Genomic DNA, 26,152 nt, shown 5'->3' with positions numbered 1-26,152 from the left:
GCACTTACATACGTGGCACTTATATACGTGGCACGTGGCACTTATATACGTGGCACTTACATATGTGACACTTACATACGTGGCACTTACATACGTGGCACTTACATACGTGGCACTGAAATATCGTGGCACTATGTCATAAAATGTTCATTAAACGGTTAGGGGTGAGGTTAGGGGTAGGGTTAGGGTTTGGATCCCTTTATCACCCTGATGGTGGTGGGTGGTTTTTCAGTGTTTTTTCTGTTTTTTTTTTTCTATAAAAACGCATGCGTTTTTAACGCAAACAAACGCGCGTGTTCAAAAACGCACGCGTTGCCGAAAACGCGTCAAAACGCATGCGAAAAAACGCATGCGTTTTTAATGTTAAGTATAGGAAAAAAAAAGCATGCGTTTTTTAGCGCTAAAACGCAGCGTCCAAAAACGCAAGTGTGAAACCAGCCTCAGTGCCAGAATTGGCGCATCTAAGGCTACGTTCACATTTGCGTTGTGAGCCGCAGCGTTGGAGACGCAACGCACAACGCAAACAAAAACGCAACAAAACGCACGCTAAAACGCTGCGTTTTGCGACGCATGCATCCTTTTTGGCTGAAAGTTTGGACGCAAAAAAAATGCAACTTGCTGCGTCCTCTGCGCCCAACGCTTGCGGCCAAAAAAACCCATGCGTCGCAAAACGCAGCACAATGCATGTCCATGCGCCCCCATGTTAAATATAGGGGCGCATGACGCATGCGGCGACGCTGCGGAGCCGAACGCTAATGTGAACGTAGACTTACAGATGCGCCATTTCTGGGGTGGCTGCGGACTGGTATTTGTAGCCGGGGGGGGGGGGGACCAATATCCATGGCCTCTCTAGGCTATGAATATCAGCCCGCAGCTGTCTGCGTAGCCTTTCTGGCTATAAAATATAGGGGGACCCCACGTCATTTTTTTTGGGGGGGTCCCTCTATTTTAATAGCCAGTAAAGGCTACGCAGACAGCTGCGGGCTGATATTCATAGCAGGCTACAAATATTGGCCCCGCGGCCGTCGGCTTTCCCCCTCTGGCGCAGAAAATTGCACGGGAGCCCACGCCGTTTTTTTTCAGTTTTTTATTAAATTAAACGCTCATTAAGCCCTGTTTCACACTTGCGTCGGCACGGGTCCATCGCAGGTTGTGAAATTTGTGCACGTCGTGGGCAGCGGATGCAGTTTTTCAACGCATCCGCTGCCCATTCTGAAGTCCGGGGAGGAGGGGGCGGAGTTTTGGCCGCGCATGCGCGGTAGAAAATTGGAGACGTGACGGATGTGCCAACGGTCCGCCAAAACACGACGCATCCGTTGCACGATGGACGCGACGTGTGGCCATCCGTCGCGATCCCTCACTAATACACGTCTATGGGTAAAAAACGCATCCTACGAGCACATTTGCAGGATCCGTTTTTTTCCCAAAAAGACGGATTGCGAAAAACGCAAGTGTGAAAGTAGACTTATAGAAACATCGGCCTTTCTATTATATATCTATGGATATATCTATCTATAGATATATTTATCTATAGATATATCTATAGATACATAGATGTATCTATCCATATATTTGGGTGCTTTCACACATCAGGTTTTTGCCGTGAGGCACAATCCGGCGAGTTTTGAAAAAAACAGATCCATTTTTTTCCGTCGGATCCGTCTTTTTCTCATAGAGTTTCATCCGTTTTTTGCCGGATCCATCAAAAACGCTGTTTCCGCCGGATGGAAAACACATACAGAGGAACGTTTTTTTCTGTCCGGCGAAAAAACGCACAGTGACGGATCCGGCAAAAAAAGTATGAAACTGAGCTGTGAAATGATGAATCCGGCCTTGGAATCCGTTTTTTCATGCATGTTTCCATTCAAATCATGCACATTTTCCGTTTATTTACTTATTTCCAAAAACGGCATTAAAACCGCGCATAAACCGCACCAAAAAAAGCATCAAAACTGCACCAAAAACTGCATCAAAACTGCACCAAAAACTGCATCAAAACCTGGTGCAGTTTCGCAGTTTTGGTGCGGTTTTGATACAGTTTTTGGTGCGGTTTTGATGCAGTTCTTGGTGTGGTTTTGGTGCGGCTTTTTCCGCAGCATGTGCACAACAAGTCTGCGGCTCCCATAGACTTACATTGGTTGTACACTACACTGCGGATTTGATGCAATTCAGTGCAGCAAAAAACGCTGCGGATCTTCAATCAGATCCGCAACGGGTGCACACAGCCTTAGCATTTAGGGAACCTAGCAAAAAAGCCAAGCAAAAAACAAGTGTGGGATTGCACTTTTTTTGCCATTTCATTGCACTTTGAATTTTTTTCACATTTTCTGCTACACGACATGCTAAAACCAATGATGGCGTTCAAAAGTAGAACTTGTTCCGCAAAAGATAAGCCCTCACATGGCCATATTGACGGAAAAATTATGGCTCTGGAAAGAAGGGGAGCGATAAAGGAAATCAAAAATGCTCCAGGGGGTGAAGGGGTTTAGAAACATGGATATGGACATATCTATGGAAATAGACATAGATATATAGATATACAATGCCTACAAGTAGTATTCAACCCCCTGCAGATTTAGCAGGTTTAATAAGATGCAAATAAGTTAGAGCCTTCAAACTTCAAACAAGAGCAGGATTTATTAACAGATGCATAAATCTTACAAACCAAAAAGTTTTGTTGCTCAGTTAAATTTTTATAAATTTTAAACATAAAAGTGTGGGTCAATTATTATTCAACCCCTAGGTTTAATATTTTGTGGAATAACCTTTGTTTGCAATTACAGCTAATAATCGTCTTTTATAAGACCTGATCAGGCCGGCATAGGTCTCTGGAGTTATCTTGGCCCACTCCTCCATGCAGATCTTCTCCAAGTTATCTAGGTTCTTTGGGTGTCTCATGTGGACTTTAATCTTGAGCTCCTTCCACAAGTTTTCAATTGGGTTAAGGTCAGGAGACTGACTAGGCCACTGCAACACCTTGATTTTATGCCTCTTGAACCAGGCCTTGGTTTTCTTGGCTGTGTGCTTTGGGTCGTTGTCTTGTTGGAAGATGAAATGACGACCCATCTTAAGATCCTTGATGGAGGAGAGGGGATTCTTGGCCAAAATCTCCAGGTAGGCCGTGCTATCCATCTTCCCATGGATGCGGACCAGATGGCCAGGCCCCTTGGCTGAGAAACAGCCCCACAGCATGATGCTGCCACCACCATGCTTGACTGTAGGGATGGTATTCTTGGGGTCGTATGCAGTGCCATCCAGTCTCCAAACGTCACGTGTGTGGTTGACACCAAAGATCTCGATCTTGGTCTCATCAGACCAGAGAACCTTGAACCAGTCAGTCTCAGAGTCCTCCAAGTGATCATGAGCAAACTGTAGACGAGCCTTGACATGACGCTTTGAAAGTAAAGGTACCTTACGGGCTCGTCTGGAACGGAGACCATTGCGGTGGAGTACGTTACTTTTTGTATTGACTGAAACCAATGTCCCCACTGCCATGAGATCTTCCCGGAGCTCCTTCCTTGTTGTCCTTGGGTTAGCCTTGACTCTTCGGACAAGCCTGGCCTCGGCATGGGAGGAAACTTTCAAAGGCTGTCCAGGCCATGGAAGGCTAACAGTAGTTCCATAAGCCTTCCACTTCCGGATGATGCTCCCAACAATGGAGACAGGTAGGCCCAACTCCTTGGAAAGGGTTTTGTACCCCTTGCCAGCCTTGTGATCCTCCACGATCTTGTCTCTGATGGCCTTGGAATGCTCCTTTGTCTTTCCCATGTTGGCCATGTATGAGTGCTGTTCACAAGTTTGGGGAGGGTCTTAAATAGTCAGAAAAGGCTGGAAAAAGAGATAATTAATCCAAACATGTGAAGCTCATTGTTCTTTGTGCCTGAACTACTTCTTAATACTTTAGGGGAACCAAACAGAATTCTGGTGGGTTGAGGGGTTGAATAATAAATGACCCTCTGAAAAGACTTTTCACAATTTAAAAAAAAAATAAACAAAGAAATAACATTCTTTTTTGCTGCAGTGCATTTCACACTTCCAGGCTGATCTACAGTCCAAATGTCACAATGCCAAGTTAATTCCAAATGTGTAAACCTGCTAAATCTGCAGGGGGTTGAATACTACTTGTAGGCACTGTATCTGTATCTATCTATCCCATATCTATCTATCTATCTATCTATCTATCTATCTATCTATCTACCTATCTATCCCATATCTATCTATCTATCTATCTATCTATCTATCTATCTATCTATCTATCTATCCCATATCTATCTATCTATCTATCTATCTATCTATCTATCTATCCCATATCTATCTATCTATCTATCTATCTATCTATCTATCTATCTATCTATCTATCTATCCCATATCTATCTATCTATCTATCTATCTATCTATCTATCTATCTATCTATCTATCTATCCCATATCTATCTATCTATCTATCCATCCCATATGACAAATGTAAAAGAGGAGGTTGGACAGAAATGACATCACAAATCTGTTTGAAGCTAGAGGAGGGAGGGGTTTGGGTGTGTTTTGGAGAGGGTGCGCTAGGTTCAGGCTTAGTAGCAGTGCAATGCATCATGGAACTTGTAGTATTAGAGCACAATGACTCAGGAGAAAGGAAGTTGTCGATTAACCCCATGAGAGCTGAATCCAGCACTAAAATGTGCTGCTACAGCATGATAAAAGGTAATATTGCTAAAATAAACACAGTAGATGTTTTCAGTGGCCCATAATAGCAAGATTTATGAAAAAAAAAAAAAAAAGGTTATAGTAGTGAACAACTTCTTTAAGGGTAGTTTAACTTTAATGTTGAGAGATAGAATATCATAAATAAAATCCAGAAAATCACATTGTATAAATTATATAAATTCATTTGCATTTTGCAGTGAGAAATAAGAATTTGATACCCTACCAACCATTCAGAGTTCTGGCTTCTACAGACCAGTTAGACGCTCCTAATCAACCCGTTACCTGCATTAAAGACACCTGTCTTACATAGTCACCTTTATAAAAGACTCTGGCAAACAAGACTTGGTGGCAAAACCCTGGTTGGCAAGCACAGCAGTCAGACGTTTTTTGTAGTTGATGATGAGGTTTGTGCACATGCCAGGAGAAATTTTGGTCCACTCCTCTTTGCAGACCATCTCTAAATCATTAAGATTTTGAGGCTGTAACTTGGCAACTCAGAGCTTCAACGCCCTCCATAAGTTTTCTATGGAATTAAGGTCTGGAGACTGGCTAGGCCACTCCATGACCTTAATGTGCTTCTTTTTGAGTCACTCCTTTGTTGCCTTGGCTGTATGTTTTGAGTCATTGTCTTGCTGGAAGACCTAGCCAAAATCCATTTTTAATGTCCTGGTGGAGGGAAAAAGGTTGTCACTCAGGATATTACAGTACATGGCTCCATCCATTCTCCCATTGATGCGGTGAAGTAGTCTTCAGAAACACCAGCAGAGAAACACCCCAAAACATAATGTTTCCACCTCCATGCTTGACAGTGGGGACGGTATTCTTAGGGTCATAGGCAGCATTTCTCTTCCTCCAAACACGACGAGTTGATTTAATGCCAAAGACCTCAATTTTTGTCTCATCTGACCACAGCACCTTCTCCCAATCACTCACAGAATCATCCAGGTGTTCATTGGCAAACTTCAGACGGGCCTGCACATGTGTATTCTTGAGCAGGGGGACCTTGTGGGCACTGCAGAATTTTAAACCTTTACAGCGTAATGTGTTACCAATGTTTTTCCTGGTGACTATGGCCCCAGCGCCTTGAGATCATTAACAAGTTCTTCCCGTGTAGTTTTAGGCTGACCTCTCACCTTCATGATCAAGGATACCCCACGAGGTGAGATTTTGCATGGTGCCCCTGATTGATGTCGATTGACAGTCATTTTGTATTTCTTCCATTTTCTTACTATTGCAGCAACAGTTGTTTCCTTCTCACCCAGCATATTACTTATGGTTTTGCAGCCCATTCCAGCTTTGTGCAGGTCTGTGATCTTGTCCCTGACAGCCTTATAAAGCTCTTTGCTCTAGCCCATGTTGTAGAGGTTAGAGTCTGACTGATTAATCCCTTTACCCTCAAGGGTTTGCATGTTAATGACCGGGCCACTTTTTACAATTCTGACCACTGTCACTTTATGAGGTTATAACTCTGGAACGCTTCAACGGATCCCGGTGATTCTGCCTTTGTTTTCTCATGACATATTGTACTTCATGTTAGTGTTAAAACTTCCTTGACATAACTTGAGTTTATTTGTGAAAAAAACGGAAATTTGGCAAAAATTTTGAAAACTTTGCAATTTTCCAACTTTGAATTTTCATGCCCTTAAATCACAGACATATGTCACACAAACTACTTAATAAGTAACATTTCCCACATGTCTACTCCCACATGTCTACTTTACATCAGCACATTTTCGGAACCAAAATTTTTTTTTGTTAGGGAGTTATAAGGGTTAAAACCAGCAATTTCTAATTTTTACAACACCATTTTTTTTTAAGGGACCACATCACATTTGAAGTGACTTTGAGGGGTCTATATGATAGAAAATACCCAAGTGTGACACAATTCTAAAAACTGCACCCCTCAAGGTGCTCAAAACCACATTCAAGAAGTTTATTAACCCTTCAGGTGTTTCACAGGAATTTTTGGAATGTTAAAAAAAAAATGAACATTTAACATTTTTTCACAAAAAATTTACTTCTGATCCAATTTGTTTTAATTTATCAAGGGTAACAGGAGAAATTGGACCACAAAAGTTGTTGTACAATTTGTCCTGAATACGCCGATACCCCATATGTGGGGGTAAATCACTGTTTGGGCGCTTGGCAAAGCTCGGAAGGGAAGGAGCGCCATTTGACTTTTCAATGCAAAATTAGCTGGAATTGAGATAGGACGCCATGTCGTGTTTCTAGAGCTCTGATGTGCCTAAACATTGAAACCCCCCACAAGTGACACCATTTTGGAAAGTAGACCCCCTAAGGAACTTATCTAGATGTGTGATGAGCACTTTGAATCCCCAAGTGCTTCAAAGAAGTTTATAATGTAGAGCCGTAAAAATAAAAAATCTCATTTTTTTTCACAAAAATTATTTTTTGCCCCCAATTTTTAATTTTGCCAAGGGTAACAGGAGAAATTGGACCCCAAACCTTGTTGTGCAATTTGTCCTGAGTACGCTGATACCCCATATGTGGGGGTAAACCACTGTTTGGGCGCATGGCAGAGTTTGGAAGGGAAGAAGTGGCGTTTTGGAATGCAGACTTTGATGGAATGGTCTGCGGGTGTCACATTGCGTTTGCAGAGCCCCTGATGTACCTAAACAGTAGAAACCCCCACAAGTGACCCCATTTTGGAAACTAGACCCCCCATGGAACTTATCTAGATGTGTGGTGAGCACTTTGAACCCCCAAGTGTTTCACTAAAGTTTGTAATGCAGAGCCGTGAAAATAAAAAATCCTTTTTTTTTCCACAAAAAATATTTTTTAGCTCCCAGTTTTGTATTTTTCCATGGGTAACAGGAGAAACTGGACCCCAAAAGTTGTTGTCAAATTTGTCCTGAGTACGCTGATACCCCATATGTGGGGGTAAACCACTGCTTGGGCGCATGGCAGAGCTCGGAAGAGAAGGAGCACCATTTTACTTTTTCAACGCAGAATTATATGGATTGAGATTGGTCGTCATGTTGCATTTGCAGAGCCCCTGGTGTGCCTAAACAGTGGAAACCTCCCAATTCTAACTTCAACCCTAACCCCAACACACCCCTAAGCCTAATCCCAACCCTAACCACACCCCTAACCCCAAAACACCCCTAACCCTAATCCCAACCCTAACCACACCCCTAACCCGAACACACCTCTAACCCTAATCCCAACCCCAACACACCTTTAACCTCAACACACCCCTAACCCTAATCCCAACCCTAGCCATACCCCTAACCTTGACACACCCCTAACCCAACCGTAAACGTAATCCAAACCCTAACCCTAACTCTAGCCCCAACCCTAACTTTTGCCCCAACCCTAACCCTAACTTTAGCCCCAACCCTAACTTTAGCCCCAACCCTAACCCTAACCCTAATGGAAAAATGGAAATAAATACATTTTTTTATTTTATTATTTTTCCATAACTAAGGCAGTGATAATGGGGGGTTTGATTTACTATTTATAGCGGGTTTTTATAGTGGGTTTTTATGTTTGGCAGCTGTCACACACTAAAAGATGCTTTTTATTGCAAATAATATTTTTTGCATTACCACATTCTGAGAGCTATAATTTTTCCATATTTTGGTCCATAGAGTCAAGTCAGGTCTTGTTTTTTGCGACACGAGTTGAAGTTTTTATTGGTATCATTTTCGGGCACATGACATTTTTTGATCGCTTTTTATTCCGATTTTTGTTAGGCAGAATGAACAAAAACCAGCAATTCGTGAATTTCTTTTTTTTTGGGGGGGGGGGGGCATTTATACCGTTCCGCATTTGGTAACATTGATAAAGCAGTTTTATTTTTCAGGTCAGTACGATTACAGCGATACCTCATTTATATCATTTTGTTATGTTTTGGCGCTGTTATACAATAAAAATATATAATATAGAAAAAATTATTATTTTTGCATCGCTTTATTCTGAGGGCTATAACTTTTTTATTTTTTTGCTGATGACGCTGTATGGTGGCTCGTTTTTTGTGGGACAAGATGATGTTTTCGGCTGTACAATGTTAATTTATATCTGTGTTTTTGATCGCGTGATATTCCACTTTTTGTTCGGCGATATGATGATAAAGCATTGTTTTTTGCCTAGTTTATTTATTTTTTACGGTGTTCACTGAAGGGGTTAACTAGTGGGACAGTTTTTGATAGGTCGGGTCAATACGGACGAGGAGATACTAAATATGTGTACTTTTATTGCTTTTTTTATTTACATAAAGAAATGTATTTATTGGAACGATATATATATTTTTTTATTTACTTAGGATTTTTTTTTCTTTACACATGTAAATATTTTTTTTTTTTACTTTTGTAACGGAAGCCATATTGAGGCTTACATGAACCTTCTAAAATTCTAATTGCATCTTAACAGCATAAAGTGAATCTGTCAGCAGGATTTCACAAGTCAAACTATGTATATGTGTGTACAGCTCTATCAAAGACAAGTTCAGTAAAACCCTTAGGCTATGTGCACACATTGCGGATTAGGCTTAGGAATTTCTGGTGCGGATTCTGCCTCTCCTGGCAGAAAACGCACCTGCGGTTTTTAGTGTGGTTCCGCAGCGTTTTTTTGTGCGTTTTTGCTGCGGTTTTCTTGCGGATTTGCTGCGGTTTTTAACCCTGTGGTTTTCTATAATGGAGTGACTACAAAAACGCTGCTGATCCACAAAAAAGAAGTGACATGCTACTTCTTTTAAACCGCAGCGTTTCCGCAGCGGATTTTCCGCAAAGTGTGCACAGCATTTTTTTTTCTCATTGATTTACATTGTACTGTAAATCAATTGCGGATCTGCAGCGTTTCTGCACCTCAAAAAACGCTGCGGATCCGCAGCAAATCCGCAACGTGTGTACATAGCCTTACATGAAGAAAATTGGCGCGCACTCAGGATGATGAGGGAGCGAGGTGCAGGTGTAGTGGGCTGTGAGGAGCCCCGTGTACATGGAAGATATAGTACACCGCACACTCTATAAGTATTTTGCAACAGTGAAAATTTTCACTGTTGCAAAATACTTATAGAGTGTGCGGTGTACTATATCTTCCACATAGCCTTACATGGTCAGTCCCTGCTAATGCTTCTATGAGGAAGAGATATTTAACCCCTTAACGACCGCCGATACGCCTTTTAACGGCGGCCGCTAAGGGTACTTAAACCACAGCGCCGTTAATTAACGGCGCTGTGGAAAAAGTGAATAGCGCCCCCCAGAGTCGGATTTTCTCTGGGGTCTCGGTTGCCGAGGGTAGCCGAGACCCCAGAGAACATGATTCGGGGGGGTTTTACCGACCCCCGAGTTGCGATCGCCGGTAATTAACCGTTTACCGGCGGTCGCAACAAAAAAAAACAAAACGCGATTTGCCATTTAATTTCTCTGTCCTCCGATGTGATCGCACATCGGAGGACAGAGAAATAGGGTCCCCGATGGCCCCCGATAGCCCCCCAATACTCACCTACCTCTCCCCGGTGCTCCTCGTGGCTCCCGATGGGCGCCGCCATCTTTTTTCCGGGAAAAAATGGCGGGCGCACGCGCAGTGCGCCCGCCGCCTGGCACCCGGAAGATCTTTGGGGTCTCGGCTGCCGGGGGTAGCCGAGACCCCAAAGAACATGATCGGGGTCGGTTTGCACCGACCCCTGATTTGCGATCGCCGGTAATTAACAGGTTACCGGTGACCGCAAAAAAAAAAAAAAAAGCGATCTGTTATTCTCTGTCCTCTGATGTGATCGCACATCAGAGGACAGAGAAATAGGGGGATTCGGGGACCCTATGATACTCACCCGGTGTCCCTGGGTCCTCTTCTGTCTCCTCCGGCCGGCTTTTTCCTTATGGCGGGCGCATGCGCAGTGCGCCCGCCATCTGCTGCCATCTGCCGGCCGGCAGGAGAGGCGAGTTGTGGCTAAATTTAGGGTTAGGGTTAGGGTTAGAGTTAGGGTTAGGGCTAGGGTTAGGGTTAGGGTTGGGGCTAAATTTAGGGTTAGAGTTAGGGTTAGGGTTGGGGCTAAATTTAGGGTTAGGGTTAGAGTTAGGGCTAGGGTTAGGGCTAAATTTAGGGTTAGGGCTAGGGTTAGGGCTAGGGTTAGGCTACTTTCACACTAGCGTTTTTTGGCTTCCGTCGCAATGCGTCGTTGGAGAAAAAACGCATCCTGCAAAAGTGCTTGCAGGATGCGTTTTTTCTCCATTGGCTTGCATTAGCGACGCATTGCGACGGATTGCCACACGTCGCATCCGTCGTGCGACGGATGCGTCGTGCTTTGGCGGACCGTCGGCACAGAAAAGCTACATGTAACTTTTTTGTGCGACGTGTCCGCCATTTCCGACCGCGCATGCGCGGCTGGAACTCTGCCCCCGCCTCCCCGCACCTCACAAAAAGGCAGCGGATGCGTTGAAAAAACAGCATCCGCTGCACCCGTTGTGCGGCGCTTACAACGCTAGCGTCGGTACATCGGCCCGACACACTGCGATGGGCTGAGTACGACGCTAGTGTGAAAGTAGCCTTAGGCTTCTTTCACACTTGCGTCGGTACGGGGCGGTCGCAATGCGTCGGCCCAACGCACGTTGTGAAAATTGTGCACAACGTGGGCAGCGGATGCAGTTTTTCAACGCATCCGCTGCCCAGTCTATGTCCTGGGGAGGAGGGGGCAGAGTTACGGCCACGCATGCGCGGAAATGGCGGATGCGACATACAAAAAAAAGGTTACATTGAACTTTTTTTGTGACGACAGGGCTAAAGTTATGGTTAGGGTTGGGGCTAAAGTTAGGGTTAGGGTTGCGGCTAAAGTTAGGGTTAGAGTTGGGATTAGGGTTAGGGTTTGGATTAGGGTTGGGATTAGGTTACGTTTGGGATTAGGGTTGGGATTAGGGTTACGTTTGGGATTAGGGTTGGGATTAGGGTTAGGGGTGTGTTGGATTTAGGGTTTTGATTAGGGTTATGGTTAGGGTTGAGATTAGGGCTGTTTTGGGGTTAGGGTTGTGATTATTGTTAGGGTTGTGATTAGGATTATGGATCAGGTTGAGATTAGGGTTAGGGGTGTGTTGGAGTTAGGGTTGGAGTTAGAATTGGGGGGTTTCCACTGTTTAGGTACATCAGGGGGTCTCCAAACACGACAGCCAATTTTGCGCTAAAAAGGTCAAATGGTGCTCCCTCCCTTCTGAGCTCTGCCGTGCGCCCAAAACAGTGGTTTACCCCCACATATGGGGCATCAGCGTACTCGGGATAAATTGGACAACAACTTTTGGGGTCCAATTTATCCTGTTACCCTTGTGAAAATAAAAACTTGGGGGCTAAAAATCTTTTTTGTGGGGAAAAAAAAATATTTTTTTATTTTCGCTACTCTGCATTATAAACTTCTGTGAAGCACTTGAGCATTCAAAGTTCTCACCACATATCTAGATAAGTTCCTTAGGGGGTCTAGTTTCCAAAATTTGGTCACTTGTGGGGGGTTTCTACTGTTTAGGTACATCAGGGGCTCTGCAAACACAACATAACACCCACAAACAATTCTATCAAAGTCTGAATTCCAAAATGGCGCTCCTTCTCTTCCGAGCTCTGCCGTGTGCCAAAACAGTGGTTTACCCCCACATATGGGGTACCAGCATACTCAGGACAAATTGTAGAACAAATATTTGCATCCAATTTATCTTGTTACCCTTGTGAAAATAAAAACTTGGGGGCTAAAAAATCTTTTTTGTGGAAAAAAAAATATTTTCTATTTTCACTACTCTGCATTATAAACTTCTGTGAAGCACTTGGGCATTCAAAGTTCTCACCACATATCTAGATTAGTTCCTTGGGGGGTCTAGTTTTCAAAATGGGGTCACTTCTGGGGGGTTTCTACTGTTTAGGTACATCAGTGGCTCTGCAAATGCAACATAACGCCCGCAGACCATTCTATCAAAACCTGCATTTCAAAATGGCGCTCCTTCCCTTCCGAGCTCTGCCGTGCGCCCAAACAGTGGTTTACCCCCACATATGGGGTACCAGCATACTCAGGACAAATTGGACAACAACTTTTGGGGTCCAATTTCTCTTGTTACCCTTGTAAAAATAAAAACTTGGGGGCTAAAAAATCTTTATTGTTAAAAAAAATATATTTTTTATTTTCACGACTCTGCATTATAAACTTCTGTGATGCACTTGGGCATTCAAAGTTCTCACTGCACATCTAGATAAATTCCATGGGGGGTCTAGTTTCCAAAATGGGGTCACTTTTGGGGGGTTTCTACTGTTTAGGCACATCAGGGGCTCTCCAAACGCGACATGGCGTCCGATCTCAATTCCAGTCAATTTTGCATTGAAAAGTCAAATGGCGCTCCTTTGCTTCCGAGCTCAGCCATGCGCCCAAACAGTGGTTTACCCCCACATATGGGGTGTTGGCGCACTCAAGACAAATTGAACAACAACTTCAAGGGTCCATTTTCTCCTGTTACCCTTGGTAAAATAAAAATTTGGAGGCAAAAAGATCATTTTTGTAGAAAAAATGCGATTTTTTTATTTTCACGGCTCTACATTATAAACTTCTGTGAAGCACCTGGGGGTTTAAAGTGCTCACCACACATATAAATAAGTTCCTTAAGGGGTCTAGTTTCCAAAATGGTGTCGTTTGTGGGTGTCTCCACTGTTTAGGCACATCAGCGGCTCTCCAAACGTGACATGGCGTCCGATCTCAATTCCAGCCAATTCTACATTGAAAAAGTAAAACGACACTCCTTCTCTTCCAAGCTCTGCGGTGCGCCCAAACAGTGGTTTACCCCCACATATGGGGTATCGACGTACTCAGGAGAAATTCCACAACAACTTTTGTGGTCTAATTTCTCCTGTTACCCTTGTGAAAATAAAAATTTGGGGGCAAAAAGATAATTTTTGTAGAAAAAATGCGATTTTTTTATTTTCACGGGTCTACGTTATAAACTTCTGTGAAGCACTTGGGGGTTCAAAGTGCTCACCACACATCTAGATAAGTTCCTTAAGGGGTCTAGTTTCCTAAATGGTATCACTTGTGGGGGGTTTCCACTGTTTAGGCACATCAGGGGCTCTCCAATCGCGATATGGCATCCGATCTCAATTCCAGCCAATTCTGCATTGAAAAAGTCAAACGGTGCTCCTTCACTTCCAAGCTCTGCGGTGCGCCCAAACAGGGGTTTACCCCCACATATGGGGTATCGACGTATTCAGGAGAAATTGCACAACAACATTTATGGTTAAATTTCTGTTTTTACACTTGTGAAAATTAAAAAAAATGGTTCTGAAGTAAAATGTTTGCAAAAAAAAGTTAAATGTTCATTTTTTTCTTCCACATTGTTTCAGTTCCTGTGAAGTACATAAAGGGTTAATAAACTTCTTGAATGTGGTTTTGAGCAGATTGAGGGGTGCAGTTTTTAGAATGGTGTCACACTTGGTTATTTTCTATCATATAGACCCCTCAAAATGACTTCAAAGGTGATGTGGTCCCTAAAAAAACCATGGTGTTGTAAAAATGAGAAATTGCTGGTCAACTTTTAACCCTTATAACTCCCTAACAAAAAAAAAAATTGTTTCCAAAATTGTGCTGATGTAAAGTAGACATGTGGGAAATGTTATTTATGAACTATTTTTTGTGACATATCTCTCTGATTTAAGGGCATAAAAATACAAAGTTTGAAAATTGCAAAATTTTAAAAATTTTCGCCATATTTCCATTTTTTTCATAAATAATCGCAAGTAATATCGAAGAAATGTTACCACTAACTTGAAGTACAATATGTCACGAAAAAACAATCTCAGAATCAGCGGGATCCGATAAAGCGTTCCAGAGTTATAACCTCTTAAAGTGACACTGGTCAGAATTGTAAAAATTGGCTCGGTCATTAAGTACCAAATTGGCTCTGTCACTAAGGGGTTAATATCTATAAATAAATAAATAACTTCTGTAAATGAAGAATCTCAAACAAGTGAACTGAGAACATGAGCTGCACCTATTAGTCCATCTACAGTATCAATAGAGGTCTCTATCTTTTTTGTTAAAGACAATCTATCACTAGGTTTAATTTATGAGAGCAGCATGATGCAGGGGCAAAGACCCTAATTCTAATGATGTGTCACCTACTGGGCTGCTTGCAGACATTTTTTATAAAATCAACGTTTTATCTGAATGCTGAGCTTTGTATATCCCTGCACACACCACTAATTGGCAGCCTTTTGTGTACACTGTACATAGGCAGAAAGTTCCCAATCACTGGTGGCAATGGGGTTATATAAAGGTCATAAATATGGAAGACTACCTGGCAGCAGGTTACTGGTCCTCTAGTAATAATCTCCTGATGATAAAACAGTGATTTTATCAAAACTACAGCAAGCAGCCCAGTAAGTGGCAAATCGCTGGAATCAGGGTATTTGCCCCTACATCATGCTACTCTCAGATGACGAGGCAAAAATCTGGAAAAAGATTCCCTTTAATTGGGATGTCTAGCCTCGAGCTATAAATTTGCAGTCACTCTACATGGCTGCAGACTTGTGAATCCTCACATCGGGTGCATGGCGCTGTGAGGGTTCTCGGGTGCCAGCGCTAGGAGCGGAGAGCAAATGACCACAAGTATGTGATTTCCATACATGCCGTCATGTGTCAACGACATGGGCGCGGCATTGCTCAAAGCAGTGTATTGAGCGAGGCCGAAAAAGCCTAGTCAGAATGTGGCCACATGTATGCAGATCTCAAGACCGTTCACTGCCATTATCAGCACTGGAGAATTTTAAAAGCAAGCAGTGTGTTCATTGTGAGGAGTCACAAGTCTGCAGTCACATAGAGTGACTGCAGACTTGTACCTTAAGGGTGCTTCCAGACGTCCATGATCATCTCTCCGATCTCAGATAGCAATGCACTGACCGGCAGGCCATGCACCTCTTTACCCGAGCTTCATATATATGAGGCTGTCACACTCGATTTGGGAGACTCGCAGTTAGCCCATGAATTGTGATCCAACATTGGACCGATGATCACAGACAGTCTGAAAGAGTCCTAAGGCCGGACAACCCCTGTAAGCATCTATTAAACTTCTTCTGAATGAGTCTTCAGTGAAAAGTCTAAATCCAAACCAGAAACATCTACCATTAGACAAACATGGCCTACAACATAACCCAAAGTGAGAAACCCAGTTGCAGGGTGTGAATATATTACTTTGGTTGTGGTGGTTTCTTCATCAAGATCAGAATTTGAAAGTTCATCATTGCTAGAAGGAATAGCAGAAAAATCTTCATATGTTTCCAGAGAATTAAGATGCTTTGGCCAATCTACAGAAGAAAAAAAACAGAAATATATTTGATATCTCAATGTTAAAGGTTTTCGTCCCAGTCTACTAATAGTACTGCTAGGAAATATGTGCTGAATAGAAAAAGTTCAGTTCCTATTTAATATAATATCACATAGACTTTTCATGTACAATGCCTTACTAAACTGTAATTTTTGGGCATCGTCAGGAGCGCATTGTCAGGAGGACATAGTCAGGAGGACATCGTCAGAAGGGCATCGTCAGGTGGGCATCGTCAGGTGGGCATTGTCAGGAGGACATAGTCAGGAGGACATCGTCAGGAGGACATCGTCAGGAGGGCATCGTCAGGAGGGCATTGTCAGGAGGACATTGTCAGGAGGACATCCTCAGGAGGACATTGTCAGGAGGGCATTGTCATGGGGACAATGTCAGGAGGACATCGTCAGGAGGGCATCGTCAGGAAGGCATTGTCAGGTGGGCCTTGTCAGGAGGGCATTGTCATGAGGAAATCGTCAGGGGGACATCGTCAGGAAGGCATCGTCAGGAGGGCAATGTCAGGTGGGCATTGTCAGGTGGGCATTGTCAGGAGGGCAATGTCAGGAGGGCATTGTCATGAGGAAATCGTCAGGAGGACATCGTCAGGAAGGCATCGTCAGGAGGGCGTGACTGATTGCTGCAGAGACAACATGAAGGATTCCAGTTACAGAAAAAAATTCAACACTAATCATGGCAGCGTGGCTGCAGTGTTTCATGATATGCTCCAGTCATTACATAATGTTACACTGATACACAATGTCAATTATTTTAGAAAATCAATATTGCAGATCTGTAATGTGTTTTTTGTTCTAGTTAGGTCACAATCTTATCATACTATGGGAAACGTGTCAAGGAAATAACTGCTGGCAGCAACAATGTAGAAATTGTAGTAGAGAATACAATGAAGTCAAATTTTTGCAATGTGCTCAATAAATAGGATTTTTCATTATTAAAGGCTTGTTCAAGACTACTGTATATTTTTTACTTTAGGCCAAAAAACTAACAGGCAGGTAGTTGCTAACAGACCACCTTCATGTTCTACCAGGCTCAGAGTCTGCTGTCAATCAGCACAACATTGACAGTCAATCAACATGACATTGACAGTCACGCCCTGTTAACAGAACAGAGGGGAAGAGAAGCCACTGCTCTGTCAAAGTGACATTAGCGAATGCCGCTGAATTGCTGACAGCAGTGGTCTGTTCGGCATCGAGTACAACAGACATGATAGTTAGCAACTACCTGCCTGATAGTTATTAGACCCTTGGTAAAAAAAAGGGATATAGTCCAGGATAACCACTTTAACTGGAGTTTTGTGTTGAGAACCCAAGTCTTGGTCTTTTCACCTGGCACTTTAACAAATATATTTTACTGCCGTTGAATAAGGGACACAACTATGCCTGGGCACTGGCGTCGCAACAACTCATCTGCACATTGGAGGACCATGGGGCTAGTTACAGCTTTCGCATTTTGACCTCATTTTATTCATCTGAGAACAACAATATATAACATAACAATATGTAAATCAAACACAAAAACATGAACATTTATGTATACAAAAAACATGCGACGGACACAAACAAAATTACATTACTGTCATTTATTTTCAAACCATGCAGAAATTAATTTATTTGCAAGTTCTCAAATATATTGTTTATAATCATTCAGATTTGCATTTATATACCCCCTATGGAAGCACAAAGCCAAACAAAATCTATAGCTAGTATATGTATTGGGTTGTCATTATGATTTAAAAAGAGAAAACACAGTAGTCTGACAGTAAATGGCTTCACCCAACCACTAACCATGAGTGGAGAAAAAGGTTTGGTGTTATCATTCATATTCTCTGAAAAAAAGGCCAAGAAAGCAAAAATCCTGCCGGGGTATGTAAACTTTTGAGCACAACTGTATAGGGATTACTTGATATTGAGCCTTGACACATTTATCACCCATTCCATCTTTTCTATGCAGGATTCTATACATACATATATGTATATATATACATACTACCTAGTAGCACTAGCACCAGTCTAGTGAGTTCCAGGTATATCATTCTATTGCTCCCATCTTGTGCGCCCTGTTTTGGTTTTCTGCAGTTTTTCCATATATGTATTTGTTTCCATTCCCAATTACGGTATCCTGTGCACAATTTGTACTAAAAAAATATTTTAACTTTTTTTGTGTCCGTCTGTGGCCAGGATTGCAGGGAGGAATTAGACTCACTAAGGCTACGTACCCACGATGAGCGTTTGGTGAGTTTTTGATGTTGCAGATTTCTGCACCTATTATATAAATCAGTTTACGTGTTTTTTACATGCTTTGTTATTGCTTTTTTGATGCTGCGGTTTTTGCCTTTTTCGGATGCCATGTTTTAAATAAAGCTGCTTTTTTATACTTATTGGTATTTGGCTTTGACAAATTGATTCAGTCATGTGCAGATTACAAGCGGTGTCGGTGTGTTTCCGAAGCGGAAACGCATTAGAAACACAAGCATTTTTATATGCAGATTTTCCACATCTAATGCAATTGTATGGACAAAATCCGCACATAAAACTCAGGGTATCAACAAGAGAAGTTGACATGTTGCAGATTTAAAATGTGCACCACAGGTCAGTTTATGCTGGCTAAAAAAATAAGCACAGTGGGTCATCATGGGAACTTAACCTGAGCAGGGGCATAACTACAACAGGTGCAGGGGTTGCAATCGCACTTGGGCCCTGGAGCCTAGGGGGCCCTAAAAGTCCCTTTGGCCTATAGAAAAAGACTATTGCTATTAAAGATTTAAAATATTTGGGGGCCCCGCTGGAGCTTTTGCATCGGGGCCCATGAGTTACGCCACTAAACCCGAGTATATACAAATATAATATGTACAATACAATATATACAAAGTAATACAATGCAGCTCAGACAAGTTTAGTCTGGACTAACCTTTTGTTACATGGGCTCAGAGACATAACCAGTTAGGCCTGATTCACACAGGGAAGATTAGGGTAGTTCTCGTGTGTTTCTGAGATAAAGCTAAGGGGATCCCAAAGGTAAGAAAGTATAAAGGAAATTCTTTTCTTCTATTTTAGGATCTATGCAGACAATGCAGGAACACTGGACTGTGTGAATCCGGCCAAAAGGTGGTATCCCCCTCCCTGTATTTATCGGGAAGCCCCCATGTGGAACATTCATCCAGCACCACACTGTGCCACATTTTTCGCAGATCTCTCGGTCCACTCATATTTCAGAACTGATGGATTATAACTCCCCTAGCCCTGCTCTGTATGTCAGCGAATATGGAAAGCATAAAGTGCCTGACTATCATCAGTAAGTGATTTATATTACAGACATTACACAGACGTAACAATGTGATCATGACAAGCAGTTTTTCCTAAATTGGCATGCTATTTTTTTCCCTTGAATTGCTCATAGCTCCACATCTATTTTCCTACACAATGAAAAAAAAATTGAAGAATGAACAGATTTCCATTGATCGGACTCAGTCTTACATAGACTCATCCTAGATTTAAGAATTATCATTAAAAGGAATCTGTCATTGGGTTTTTGCCCCCCCATCTGACAGCAGCATAATGTAGGGAGGGATAGAGACCCTGATTCCAGTGATGTGTCACTTACTGTGCTGCTTGATAGCATTTTGATAGAATCACTGTTTTCTCTGCTGCAGATGTAGCAGTTCTCAGAATACGGAGCTCTGTATAACCCGCCCCCACCACTGATCGGCAGCTTTCTGCCCATGTACATTGAACACAGAAAGCTGCCAATCAGTGGTGGCGAGGTTATACAGAGCTCATGAATTTGTCTGACTACCTGACAGCAGGTTTACTAGTGCTCCAATGATAATCTCCTGCTGATAAAACAGTGACTTTACCAAAACTACGTCAAGAAGCCCAGTAAGTGACACATCGCTGGTATCAGGGTCTCTGTCTCTACATTATGTTGCTCTCAGATTAAGTGGCAAAAACCTGGTGACACATTCCTTTTATTGATTGGCCTCATCCTGGGAAAACTTTAGTACCTAACTACTAACAGTCAATTGTATGACTAGTTTCTGTTATCAACCAGTACATGACAAATTAATCTTGATTTTCAAAACACATTATGATATGTTCATTCTTCATTTGTATTTATTATACCATGAGGGGAGAAAAATAAAGAAAAAACACAACATATTATGTGCAGGACAAAACAAACAGGAAATCACACCTACATGCAAAATCACAGCACTTATACCTTCAAGACCCAGCGGTGTTGGGTCACTCTTAATTTCATGCCTTTTTGCTTTAACATCTGGACCAAGAGGACCTATTAAGTTTACAAATGTGGAACACAATTGAGTCCAAATATTGTGTAAAAATAATTGTAAAATACCAATAAATAATACCGTAACTTTTGGTTTTAACAACATATCATGCACTTTTGGTCTTTAAATTAGTACAGTGAACTAAACCGTGAGCACTGCTACATAGGTGCACGGGTAGGTTCCCACACCTTAAACTGCAAGTATAACAAAACCCGGCACTCACATTGAGTGCCGGGTTTTGTTATACTTTAAATTAGTACAGACATACATTATGCATCGCTGGCACTTAAGACTCAGTTGTAAGTCGTTTTTCACTTAAGTATCATGTATTATGAACATGTATCCAGCATAGTTCATGGGGCTGCTCATATGTCCATGTTTTTTGCATACTAAAGGACCATGTTCCCCATCAGATTAATCAAACATGCCAGTGCTTTGTACATGAAAAATGCTTCTCCAGTCCCTGACTGCTCTAACTGTAAAGAACCCTTTCCTATTTAGCTGCCGGAATCACCTTTCTTCCACCCGTAATGAGTGCTCCCTAGTCCTTTGTATGGTCTTTGGAAGGAATAAGTCGTGTGCCAGTCCTCTGTATTGATCACACATGTATTCATACCTATCAGATCTCCTCTGAGAAGCCTCTTAATAGATTTGGCGCCTTCAATTTCAGCAAGACTGACGTAGTGCGATTGTGCGCTATGCAAATCTTTCTGAATTGGCCCAGAAGGGTCCACATTAAAAAAGGACATGTCTGTTTTTCATCCGGATGAATGGATCAGACTCAAATCAATGGATCAATGAAAAAAAAAAACGGCAGCACAAAAGCTAACATCCATGGGTTATGTGAGTGCTGTCCGCTTTTCAAATTTAGTGGGTAGGAGAAGCGTGGAATTTACTCATGTCCGCATATGAGAAAAAACGGATGTCACACTGATGGCAAAACCGGACACACGGACCAAGAAAGGATGAAGGTTGTATTCAGCACAGAAATGAACAACTGTCTGTTTCTACATGTATGAAAAAATAAAATGGACGTCTCGCTCAGGTTAACTTTTACACAGCTTAAAGTGGACCTGTCTATTTTCCTAACATGTTTGCTTTTAATTCTGGAGCATCATGGAACTTTATATTTGGCTTTAGTATTTACTAAACATGTGCGGAAGCTAACAATGATGCGACTGGCACACTGTGCATCGCACAGATAGACCCGACTGGACATTTCATTCTTCCTGGACGTTTGTCAATTGTATCTGGACAATAAAACACAAGTATTAGTATTGTCAGTTCCATAACTGAGCAACGAAGGAAGCGAAAAGAGGATAAATCCAAAATCAAATCAGGATTGAAACATCCGGTCAGGGCGAACTTTGTGACTTTGCCACTAACCCTGTGATTGTGATTTCGGGATGCAGTGTGGCGGATTCTTGCTAAACCTATGTAAGGCAATAACTGTTCTTGAAACTTTTCTTCCTAAAACAGGGTGCAACACTACAATTTCACATGATTTCCAGTTTATAAAGCAAGATGATGATTGCTTGTGTAGTGGGAATAATTCGGTAAAAACAGCAGCAGCCTTGATCATTTCTCGGCTATGAGCTCAGTAAACTCCATCCAACTCCTTTTATAAATCACAAAGCTGTAAATGCAGCAAAGCCCAATAGATGTTAAGGGAAAATATGAAACTGTATTTTAGATTAAGGGCTGTTAATAAATCAGATTTTTTAATACATATTTATCATTTACAGAAAACTTTAATAAACCTACAAATAGCATATATCCTGCTGTATTATAATAGGGTGAGAACTGTACATCCCAGGCATAAAGTGAAGACAATGGAGAGCCATGGTCAAAATATTAACGATACATTTCTTTTTTTTTTCTATGGAGAATACTGATTACCAGCTTACATACTTGGAGGCAGCATTTGCCTAAGCAGATTTTGTATATAACAGTATGTTATAATAATGAAGTACAAATTCTTCATCCCTTGCGAAGTTATAGTTCAGCCATTTACAGAGCAGTACCATGTCTCAAAGAGTGATGAGTGAATGTGCTTGGATAAGGTGTTATCAGAGCATGCTTGGGTGCTAACCGAGTGTCTACGGCGTGCTCGAAAAATTTGTTCCATCCTCCGCGGCTGCATATATCGCAGCTGTTCGATGCCCGCAACACATGCATGGATTACCTCTTTGTTAGGCAATTCCTGCATGTGTTGTGGCTGTTGAACAGCCGCGATACATGCAGGCGTGGTGACTAGAGCATATTTTTAGAGCACGCCGTAGAAACTCAGTTAGCACACGAGCATGCTTTGATAACTAGAGTTGAGCGAATATGTTCGGAATCGGTCGTTGAATCGGAATCTGCCATATTCGTGCCATATTGGTACTCTATTCGTGCCAAATTTATGTCTGATGTTCGGTTCCGAACATATTCGGTAATTTCGAGTCCCATTGACTCCATTGACCTTCGGTTGAGTTCGGTGAATATTCCAAAAACAATATTGGCCGCCGATCGTAATTGGAACCGAATTTTGAAAAAGTCACTCAACTCTCCTGATAACACCGTCTCCGACCATGTTCGCTCATCACTAGTCTCTAACTCTGAAATGCCAGCTGGTGAATGACTCTATGTATTCATACCTTGTATATGCAGAGAGATTTAGTCTCAGTGTACATAGAGGGCTGTTCTGGCTAAAGATTAATAATTTACTACACTGCAGATAGGCATTTTGAAACTTGCAGACAATACTAACACAGATTATACTGATCAATTTCAGTGCTATGACATATAAAAAAAAACAAAGTCATTGTAGAATGTACCGACACATTTATAAAAGAGCAGCACATGTACATAAGAATGGATGCAAAGGTTTGGGATCTCTACCTTTTGTGCGAGCAGGAACTCTAATGGCTGTTGAACTGATAGAAGAAGCTAATGAAAAGCGACGAGCAGCTTCTTTCTCCTTAGATTCGGACTCTAATGGACACAGATTCATAGCAAGACTTTGTTACAATACAGGAGACAACCATGTAATTAAAGATCCATAAGCCTCTTGTAACACGGACAAACAGATGCATCAGTTCAGCCATCAATGTGAGTGAGACAATGATATTCATCATGGCAATGATGGTACTTGTACGGGCACACCTTTCTCATTTGTTAGCGGGGATTTTTAGATATTCGCTGATTATTATGTAAGTATAAAGGGATTGCTCACTTTGGAAAATACACAATAAAGGTGGGGATTGATTGAGGCTGATCATAGAGATAAACTATGATCTATAGGGAAACACAGAAGCAAGTTTTAAATTTACCAATGCTGAAGAGATTGAGCCAATGCTGCCAACCATCATGGAATAATGGCTGCTAAGTAAAGCTTCTTCTTTATTTTTTAATTTCTCCTCTCTGTTGCGGAGCTATTAAATTGTAAAGTCTAGATCAGGGGTCCCCAACCTGTAGCTCGGGAGCCACATATGGCTCGCGGTCCCATGAATTGCGGCTCGCGAATGTCTGCCAGCTTGATGCATTAGCTCCATGTCTAGCAAACTGGTATGAATAGCACATCTCAAAATGGTGAATTTTGTGAGTAGCCCTGCACAGAAGTGCAGATCTGGATGCACATTTACTGATCTTAAAGGTTTAGAGATGTTTTAGGTATGGTACACTAGAAGATGGTACTACCTGTTAGAGGAGGTGCTCAAAACTGGATGTGACAGTGTGTTGGGAGTCCTTGATGGGAGAATACTGAATGGGGGTATTGTGGGAACCCATGGATCTCAGTTTGGAGTGATTTCTGTGGAAAAGCTTTGGTTATCATTATACCTGTAATGGGGGCTTTGGTTGACACTACTTTGAAGGGGGTGGGAGCTGGATATGGCTCGCGACCCTCTCTCAGTGCTGAATGTGGCTCGCGACCCTCTCTCTAAGCTGAATGTGGCTCTCAAGGTCAGAAAGGTTGAGGACCACTGGTCTAGATAATAATTTATCATAAGCCCACATGGTGGTTACCAGAGATTCTTCTCTGGGGTTGTGTACTTTGTCTCCTATATAAGGTTAACCAATCAGAAGCAGATGACATCATGCAGGGGAAAAAAGAAGACGCCTACCTTTCAGCACTAATCTCTGCAGCTAAGGAATAGTATAGTTCAGAGCTGAGTGTGATTATAAACACTTCTAGATATCATCTCAGGTCAGTCAGTGTAAGATAGTGGCATATTACGTACATTTCCATAGCAGAGCTGTGTATGTAATGCCATTATACTATGGGTTGTGCATTATATTATATGGAGGACTATGGGGTGCATTATACTATATAGAGTACTATGGGGTGCATTATACATTGTGGACGACTATGGGGGTGTATTATACATTGTGGAGGACTATGGGGGAGCATTATACTATATGGAAAGCTATGTGGAGGCCGTTACACTATATGGAAGGCTATGTGGGGGCCATTATATTTGGAAGGCTAGATGGGAGCCTCTATACTTTATGGAGGACTATGTGGAGGTCATTCTACTGTATGCAAGCAATTATACAGTGTGAAGGTTTGTGTGGGGGCCATAATAGTGTTTGGAAAGCTAGTAGGGGCCAATATACAGTGTGAAGAGGTGTGGGGGCATTTATACTGTATGTAGACTCATTACAATATATGGAACATTATATGGAGGGTCACAGTTGAAGGATCATTTTGCATTGGGTTCACAATACTTTGCCTGCGGAGTTGAGGGGTTTACAGTAAGGTCATCACACCATGCTTATGGAGGGTAATGTCAAAGAATTCACTGTCGGGGTGTAATACTGTGTTTGTAGGGCACTTTTATTGGCATCATACTTTATGGGGACAATGAAAGGGGAACCTAGGGGCTTCAATAGGAGCAAAATTACATTATAATGGCTACAAAATTGTGAGACATAATCTTCTGTGACCCCGCTGAATATTATTTATTTTATTTTATTTGGGAGGGGTGGGTCCATTTAGACCCTTTGCTATGTGGCCCCATGATTTCCATGTACACCCTTGCCTCAAAGCTGAAATCTAATTATCCTGCAACCAGCAGTAAACAATGCAACGAAAGGTAAATGGTACAACATTTTCAATGAAAATGAATTGCTAAAATTGATTTTAGCACAAAAAAAGAGAATTTAAAGAAAATGTCCCATTTGTTGTCAATATATTTTAAGATACATCTGTTGATTACCTTGACAAATAACTTGTATTAGTGTACAGGAGCAGCCATATGCCCCGCGTCATCTATAGAATCTCAATATGTAGATTAGACCCGTGTAGCTTATCCCATCGTGTGTGATACACCCCAGACCCATGTATCTAATCCCATGATGCGTGATATGCCCCAGACTGGTGCATCTAATCCCATGATGCGTGATATGCCCCAGACCTGTGTATCAAATCCGATCATGCATGATATGCTCCAGACCAGTGCATCTAATCCCATCATGCATGATATGCTCCAGACCCGGGCATCTAATCATATCATGCGTGATATGCCCCAGATCGGTTTATCAAATCCCATCATTTGTGATACGCCCCAGACTCATGTATCTAATCCCATAATGTGATACACTCTGCATATCTAGAGGGCTCAGTGTAGTGTATTATGTGCTGCGATTAGATACGCAGAGTGTAACACACGCTGGGATTAATCGCACCACATGATACACTGCGCGTATTTGACCCCAGTTGATGATACAGTGAGTAACACCAAGTAACAGAATCAGTGCTGTCAGCCATCCTCGGTGACACTGTCCACATCTCAGTATCATTTTGCAGTCACCAACAAAATGTCTCTGTGACCATTACCCCTGAGGAAGCCACCATTCTGGTGGTGATACGCATCGGG

At 42.1% G+C, this 26,152-nt stretch overlaps 1 protein-coding gene across 5 annotated transcripts in view; it reads right to left on the bottom strand.

Moving 5' to 3' along the window:
• MCF2L2 (MCF.2 cell line derived transforming sequence-like 2) overlaps nt 1-26,152 on the bottom strand; it is a 508,511-nt gene that overhangs the window by 44,634 nt on the left and 437,725 nt on the right. For 3 of the 5 annotated variants that reach the window (XM_077290424.1, XM_077290423.1, XM_077290425.1), the window contains 3 exons: nt 23,175-23,267; nt 20,222-20,293; nt 15,862-15,974 (listed from right to left, as the gene is read on the bottom strand). In XM_077290424.1, the coding sequence (XP_077146539.1) occupies nt 15,862-15,974; nt 20,222-20,293; nt 23,175-23,267 (278 nt within the window). The remainder of the gene's footprint in view (nt 1-15,861; nt 15,975-20,221; nt 20,294-23,174; nt 23,268-26,152) is intronic. The other 2 variants (XM_077290426.1, XM_077290427.1) reach the window with 2 other exon arrangements.

Source organism: Ranitomeya variabilis, chromosome 2 (assembly GCF_051348905.1).
Source record: "Ranitomeya variabilis isolate aRanVar5 chromosome 2, aRanVar5.hap1, whole genome shotgun sequence".
NCBI classification, from domain to species: Eukaryota; Metazoa; Chordata; class Amphibia; order Anura; family Dendrobatidae; genus Ranitomeya; species Ranitomeya variabilis.
The sequence above is the reverse complement of the archived record's forward strand: the minus strand, read 5'-3'. Positions and strand labels throughout refer to the sequence as shown.